The sequence below is a fragment of the Ursus arctos genome, unplaced genomic scaffold (genome assembly GCF_023065955.2).
Source record: "Ursus arctos isolate Adak ecotype North America unplaced genomic scaffold, UrsArc2.0 scaffold_13, whole genome shotgun sequence".
NCBI classification, from domain to species: domain Eukaryota; kingdom Metazoa; phylum Chordata; class Mammalia; order Carnivora; family Ursidae; genus Ursus; species Ursus arctos.
In genome coordinates, this window is record NW_026622797.1 from 15378397 (window position 1) to 15386365 (window position 7969).

Genomic DNA, 7969 nt, shown 5'->3' on the forward strand with positions numbered 1-7969 from the left:
TTTACTGAGTCTCGAACCCACTCCAGCGGCCTCCTCTGGGAAGCACGTCCTACGGTGGATACGTCTGTTCTCACAATCGTACAGTCTTTTTCTGCGACTCAAAGCTACCCTAGAACACCTAAAACATACTCACTTGACAGCAACAGTTTTCCCAAAAAACTGCTCACAGCCTTGACTATCCCTCAATAAAGTGAAGGCACCAACCCGTCTATAAAAGCGCAAACCTGTCACCCGCAATAAAGCTGGCTAATCCCCCCCCCCCGCCCCCGCTTGTTGTAAGTGTGATGTTTCTTTCTTTCATTTACTCATCATTCCTACAGGGACAAGCGAAGCAAGCATGAAAACAGTCACCAGGCTCAAAAAATCTAAAAAGTAGCATAAACGTTTCCAATCAGAGATTTTCTCCCTCCTGGGAGAAAAGCTGCCTTGTCAATTTGCAGCTGGAAGGAATGCGTGACTCTCCAGCCGGGCTGCCCTGTGCAACTCAAATTCAGACCCTCACTACTGAAGAAGATTGTAAGAATTTGTAATAATGTAATTTGTAATAATGTAACCAGTAGATTAAAGTATCTAAGACTGGAAAGGACTTCAATTACCTCCATTTTGACCTTTGACTTTCTAACTGATGAAATTCTTCCTTGCAGCTTATCTCTTCACTCAGGCAAAAGACTTGGAAGGCAAAGCATCCCTAGATGGGGGGAATGCAAACTACCCCCTCAGGCAATAAGGATTGCCCTGAGCCAGCAAGACCCCACCCCTGACTGACCCCAAGCCAATGACCCCACCTTTACGGCCCACCTGCCTGTACCCACCAACCTGAGCCCCCCATTTTCCTTATATAAACCTGGAAGTATTTTCAGCACTTGGGAGACAGTCTTTGAGATGCTAGTCCCGTCTTCCTGGTGTTGGCCTCACTGAAATAAGTTTCCTTCTTGTTTCACCTCTTGTCTCTCTGCCTTTGGCTTTTGTCAGCAGTGAGTACCTGAACCTGTCGGTTTGGGACCTTCAGAGGCGGGTGCTCTCGCACGCCGGCACCCCGGTTACACTACCACGGACTCCACGGACACGCTGCTCTCCCTTTGGCTGTGAAATACTGTGTTCACTGGGCACAGGGCTGCTGGAATAATGACCTCATTTCTCAGTCTCCCTTGCAGCTAGCTGTGGCCAGCGGAGTCTCGGAGGCACCAGCTGATAAGGTTATTTAAAACGACCAATTTAAGTACATCCTGAACGCAGAGTCACTTTATTGATTTCAAAGGCAAGAGAGGGACCAGTTACACACAGAGTTACAATTTTCAAAACGGTGTCTTCCAAAGACAGCCATCAGTATTCGGAGAAATAGCCCAGGCGGAAAGCCCCACAGAGCAGTTTAATAAACCTACAGCACTGGTAATTTCGCGGATATATTCAATGTAATAGTAACAGTAGTACTGACACAACCGATGCCGGCTTGGATGATGGGTACTGCCTATGGATACTTCTGTGCATTTTCCTCTTTAACAGAATTCGGAGCGTGAGTTGCACATGGCATCCGGCTAGAGAGCACATCTCCCCGTTTCACCTGTAGCTTGATGGGCTCATGACACTAACTGGGGGCCAAAAAGGTTGTGAGCATTGACCAGAAGGAGGCGAGGAATGTGCAGCTCGGAGAAACATACACCAGCACCCCGGCCCCCTCTCCCTCTTGCTGGCAGGGAGACAGGAGCAGCTGCCTTTCACCCAGAGCTGGAGCAGTGAGCACCCCACCTTGCCTGTCTGTCTCCCTCTGGACAGTAAGGTCCACAACACTTGGGGGTATCTTTATTAAGGCAGCCTAGCCTGTTTCCTACTTATGCACACGCCTGATCTGGGAGCTTTAATCTTATTTGCTGTGTTTCATCCAATTTCAGATAGAGAATGAAAGACATACCGCTGTTTTATAAACCACGAAGAAAGAAAACCAAGCTGGCAGTTAAACTATGGCACAGTCTTTTCTTAACAGATTGTGTATTTTGTAAGTATTAAAAGAATTTTTAAGGCTTGTTTAGACATAGATATTTTTTGTTTGCCATAAACCACTCATATGAGCATTAAAAAGTAAAACTACCAAACTGAAATATTCCTAAAACTTCTTCACATTCAATATATGACTCTTCTGAGTGACTTTAAAAAAAATTTTCTTTTTATTTAAGTAATCTCTATACCCAACGTGGGGCTCGAACTCATGACCCCGAGATCAAGAGTCACATACTCCTTGGACTGAGCCAGCCAGCACCCCGAGTGACTTTTTTGATTCAAGAGTCCTTGAAGGCAGTTTCTTTTCTTCCCCCCACACAATATCACCCTCTGTGCCATCAAGGGTGTTAGTGATGTGGCATTTTTTGAAAAACCATGTCACTTTTGTCCCTGGGGTTTTCCTTAAATTCCTGACACCCATTCTGCAAGTTTTAACGTTACAGCTTTCGCGATTCTACCAGATATCAATGGGCAATTGTCAGACAACAACCAGAAATCATTTCATTTCCTAAAAAAGCCCTTCCATGACTTGTTGATGGAAATACTGGGGGTTATTTGGGGAAATGAGAGGTCACTATGCTTTTGAGGGAGCTTATTCGTTCACTTTTCTGGTATATATCCATGAAATAAAAAATAATAATAAAAAAATAAAAAACCTAACATACACAGATTTGTGGAAGTCTATCCTAGGTGACTTCTGGCTAAGCCCACCTCCCCTTCTTCCTCCAAGCCCTCGGGGAATCTCTTGGAGGAAAGCTTTGTTAGATGGTACACATAGGTCATTAAGTTACAACAATATGCATGGCCCAAGTTCCCACAGGTACAGGAATGACAAATAGTCACGTGGCCAGACACGACTGTCAGACACGATCGATTAAAAGACCAGTTTTGGAGATATCAAAAATATACCTCTTAGGATCAGCAGAGTATAGTGATGCCCACAACTTCTGAAGCTGGTAATAATGGTTCCCATTTTGTTCATGAACAGAGACCAAACAGCTTGCCCCAATTCTCACACCTAGTAAGTACAGGAGTCATACTGCAAAGCAAAGCTCCTATCCCTTAACCATAATCCTATGAAGCAACAATTCATTGTAAGCACTTTCTCTTCTTAGTTTAGAACAGGAGTGCCAGCAAACTTTGGCACACCAGGTTAAGAATAGCCTTTGCAGGAATATTACTCAGCTATCAGAAAGAACGAGTTCTCAACATTTGCTACAACATGGACGGCACTGGAGGAGATAATGCTAAGTGAAATAAGTCAAGCAGAGAAAGACAACTATCATATGATTTCTCTCATCTATGGAACACAAGAACTAGGAAGATTGGTAGGGGAAGAAAGGGATAAAGAAAGGGGGGGTAATCAGAAGGGGGAATGAAGCATGAGAGACTATGGACTATGAGAAACAAACTGAGGGCCTCAGAGGGGAGGGGGGTGGGGGAATGGGATAGACCGGTGATGGGTAGTAAGGAGGGCACGTATTGCATGGTGCACTGGGTGTTATACGCAACTAATGAATCATCGAGCCTTACATCGGAAACCGGGGATGTACTGTATGGTGACTAACATAATATAATAAAAAATCATTAAAAAAAAAAAAGAATAGCTTTTGCATTTTTAAATGGTTAGAAAAATCAAAATAATAATATTTTGTAGCATATGAATATTACATGAAATTCAAATGTCAGTATCCATAAATAAAATTGACTTTTGTCAATAAAAAAACTATGAAAATATTTTTCTCCCATAAAAGTACCTACATAATAGCTTCTATTTTGCCTATTGGCCTGCAAAACCTAAACTATTTACTATCTAGTCCTTGCCAGAATTGCTAACCCCTGGCTTAGAATGCTCTAAAAAAAAAAAAAAGAAAAAGAAAATCGCCAATATCTGTGGAGGTGTTGCTATGGCAGTTCTTGGATTATGCATTTTGTACGTGTTCTCTCCCGCGTTCCTCTCCGTAACCCTGTGAGGTAGACTGCCATTCCCCCACTGGAGTGCAGGAATTGGGACTGCTGCCCAGTGCCAGCAGGATCCTGACCAGGCCCCCTACTGAACACTCTGCTCATCCCTAAGTCAGGCCATGAAAAGAACATTAACGAATAGAATCCACAAGTGAACTCAAATCTTGAGTGATGCCCTCACCCATTACCTCACAAGTGTCCACCCTACACACAGCACTCTTTCCAGCACGAAGGATCTAGCAGTGGACAAGAGACAAGGCCCCTGACCTCACAGAGCTTTGATTCCAGGCAGGGGGACAGACAATACATGAACAAGAAAGTTTCAGGGAGCTGTAAGAGCTACCAGGAAATAAGAGGGTGATGGGGTGGGTGGTGGTGTCTGCCCGCCATACTTGTCTTCAAACCCTAACCCGCTAAGCTGAGCTCAGCCGTACTCTGGGGAAATTCCAAAGACCAGAAGAGGGCTGAAGTAACTCCTACGTTCAGTAAGAAGACAAGATACACTACGCAGAAGCCTTAGAGTCATCGGCCACATCATAACGGGCTTCGGAAACAGAGGAGGTAAAGGCAATTACGTTTACAAGAAGGGACAGAAGGACAAAGGAAGAGGATGTGAATGGATGGAGAGTGTCACTACTCAGTGACACAGCAACCTGGAACCTGCAACCCTCTTTGGGGTGGGGAGGCAGGCAAGGGCTTTCCAGGCACCAGGTTTGTCCTGAGTGCTTCGCTCCACAGGTTTAGTTCCCCAGTGAACCCACTCCTCTTCCAGGAAGGGCCATTCAAGGCTCTTCCTGCCCTCTCTCCCACTGAGGGGCAAAGAAGGGGTGGGGGTGGGGTGAAGATGGGCGCAAAGGGAGTCTCCGGTGGGGGGGGGGGGCGGGGGGCAGGGAAAGGCTGGACCCAGAACTCCCACAGTTCATCTTTGGGTCGGCGAGAACTTTCTATACGCAGCCGCGCTGGGGACTCCTTGCCCACCCGTACAGCGATGGGGGGGCACGAGTGGGCCCGAACTCCCCTGCCGCGTTCTGCCGGTTGTCAGGTGGGCCCGACTCCACATTAACGCGCCAAGGAAATGATTACGTAACTCAAGAAAGCACGCTTTCCCACCCGCAGGAGGCTGCGGCGCTGCCGAGGCCGAGGACCGCGCAGGTAGGCGCCGGCGCTCGGCCTAGGCCGCCCCTCCCGAGCCGCGGGCGGCATCTCGCCCCCCGCCCTCCGGGCCCCGCCCCGGCGCCCCTCCTCCTGCCCGCTCCCGCCCTCCGCCGCGCCGCCCCTTTCCTGCCCCGCCGCGCCGGGCGCCGTTGCATCAGAGGCGGCCGGGGCGGTGCACGTGGAGCGGGGCACGCGGGCCAGGGACGCCGCGCACACCCCCCTCCCCCGGGATGCCCGCGCCCGCGCGATCCCCGCCCTGGGCCGGCTCCGGACGGCTCCTGGCCCCGGCCGCACGCACTCCCGCCCCGTGGTGCCCCCAAGTTCGCCCCAAGCACTCCCGAGCCGGAGCCCGCCGAAACACCCGCGGGGGTCCCCCAGGACCTCACCGAGACCTGCGCGCTCCGGGCGCACCCACCTCCCGCGTTCCCCGGCCGCCGCCACCCGGCCGCGGAGCGGCGGCGAGCGCCGGATATTCACCTGACGATCGAGTCCCGCGCCGGGGGCGCCTGGCTGCCCTGGCCGCGGCTGCTCCCGACTTGGGCGTCCCGCAGCCGCCGCTGCCCGAGCAGGCCCTCCCCGCCGCCACAGCCGCCGCCGCCGCCGCTGCTGGCGCGACAGGGCGCTCGGAGGCGGAGCGGCGGGCCCGGGGGCTGCTGCGGCCGGCGGAGCCCGCGCAGAAAGAGCGGCAGGCGCGCGCTCATGGCGCGGCGGCGCAGGCGGCACCGGCGAGGCGGCGAGAGCGAGGGGCGGCGGGTCCTCCGTCCAGGCGGAGATGCGGCTGCGGAAGATCGAGAGGCGGAGGCGGCGGGCTTCCTCCGAGGGTGGCGGGACGGGCGCCGGGCAGGGAACGGGCTGGCGGGTAGCGGGCCAGCAGAGGCAGGAAGGACCAGGACCTTCCTCCTCAGCCGGGCGGGAGCCCCTAGGGGGCACTGCACCTAGAGGCCGTGACGTGGAGAGGGCGGGGGCCTGCGGGACGCGGGCTGGTCCTAGTGGCCCCGGCGTCAGAGGCCCGCTTCCTGGCACTACATCGCCGCTAGAAATTTGGCTGGCGATAAAATCGGAGCAGGGTGGGGCATCAGGGTGGGCTCTGGTCCAGCCCAGAGATACTACGTCCTCCCTCTGCCTGCGATGCTGATAAAAACCCTGCCCCAGGTGGGAGTTTGCGTCCCGGAAGGCCACTTGGCCGGGCCTCAGGCTTGGATACCCAGGCTTGGATTTTTAGGTTGGAGGTGGTCTAGCCGTGAAGGACGTGTGGATCTTGGAGTTCAGAGGCTGACTTGCAGCCTTGGGCGAGCTAATCTCTGTGAACCTCGGCTGCCTTCACAGTTAAAACGAGATTATCGATACTTTGTTTATAATCTTATCAGGATTATAATTCCCAAGTAGGAATGAAACTTGCAAACTACAAACATGGGTTTTCCAGTAGCTAAGCATTGTACAGAGTGCCGGAGTGACATTTCATTTAATCCTAATAAATGTACAGACCTTTCTGGAGTCATGATGGTGTTACCCTCTGATAAACCGATCCTATATTGAAACTATGTAAATTGAAAATGCACTGAATACACCGAATTTACTGAACATCCTAGGTTAGCCTTGCCTACCCTAAACGTGCTCAGAACACTGTAGCCTATAGTTGGGCAAAACCATCTAACACAAAGCCTGTTTTGTGATAAAGTGTTGAACATCTCATGTAATTTATTGAATGTTGTGCTGAAAGTGGAAACAAGAGTGTCTATATGGGTACAGGTTGTCAGTATATGGGTTGTTTACCCCTGTGACCACGTTGCTGACTGGGGGTCTCCTCTGGCTACAAAACTGCCCCAAATCAGGAGAATATACTGCTGTGTATTGATAGCCCGGGAAAAGATAAAAATCCGGTCGCAGTTCAGTTCTACTGAATGCTTATTGCTTTTACACCATGGTAAAGTGGAAAAATTGTTAAGTTGAACAGTTGTAAGTCAAAGACTGTCTCTAATGTGTTCAATATTGTCCTGACTTTCAACCTGGGGGAAATGGGTCCAGAGAGGTCAGTTGTATCATTGACAGAGCTGGAGGTTTGCCTGAGTCAAATGATCATGTTCTTAATCTTTTTTTTTTTATCCCATTTATTTATTTGAGAGAGAGAGAGAGAACATAAGCATGGGAGGGAAGGGGGAGGAGCAGAGGGAGAAGAGGAAGCAGACTCCTGCTGAGCAGGGAGCCCAACGAGGGCTCTAGGGGCTCCATCCCAGGACCCTGGGATCATGACCTGAGCCAAAGGCAGACGCCCCACTGACTGAGTCACCCAGGTGTCCCTGGTCATGTTCTTAATCTTATACTATTGTCTGCAGTTTTCATTGTAGGGTGGTGGCCTCACTTGACACAATTAGACTTTGTAGGGTAGAGGAATAACTAACATTGCCACAACCCTGTGAGGTGGGTATTACTACCAGTTTACATAGGAGGAGACAAAGTGACAGAAGTTAGGCCTTGCACAAGCATATGAATATTGGAAAGGAGACTTGAGTGGTCCATTCACCTGCTGCCAGTGATGATCTTGGGCAAGTCATAAAACCCTTTGGAGGCTTGTCTCATTATAAACTGGTGGCCATTCATTTAGCAGACATTCACTGAATGCTAGTAAACACGGACCACTGGTCAGCAAGACGAAAATCCCCCAGTCCATAGGGAGTATATGGGAAATCTCTGCGTCTTTCTCTTAATTTTGCTGTGAATCTAAAACTGCTCTAAAAAATAAAGTCTTCAAAAAAAAATTTACCCAGTCTCTGAGGAAGTTCCAACAGTAACTGCCACCGTAGTGACAATTAGCTACTCCACCTAACGGGTGCTGACAATAGTGGTATTTAAAATC

General features: G+C 50.2%; 1 protein-coding gene across 2 annotated transcripts in view; it reads right to left on the reverse strand.

The window, feature by feature from the left end:
• The window catches only part of MTHFD1L (methylenetetrahydrofolate dehydrogenase (NADP+ dependent) 1 like), a 186193-nt gene extending 180138 nt beyond the window's left edge, over nt 1-6055 (reverse strand). Inside the window, exon 1 of one of the 2 annotated variants that reach the window (XM_048225973.2) lies at nt 5593-6052. In XM_048225973.2, coding sequence (XP_048081930.1) covers nt 5593-5816 — 224 coding nt within the window. In that variant the 5' untranslated portion in view covers nt 5817-6052. Of the gene's footprint in view, nt 1-5592 lie in introns of both variants that reach the window. The other variant, XM_048225974.2, reaches the window with a different exon arrangement.
• Between the last annotated feature and the right edge of the window lie 1914 nt (nt 6056-7969).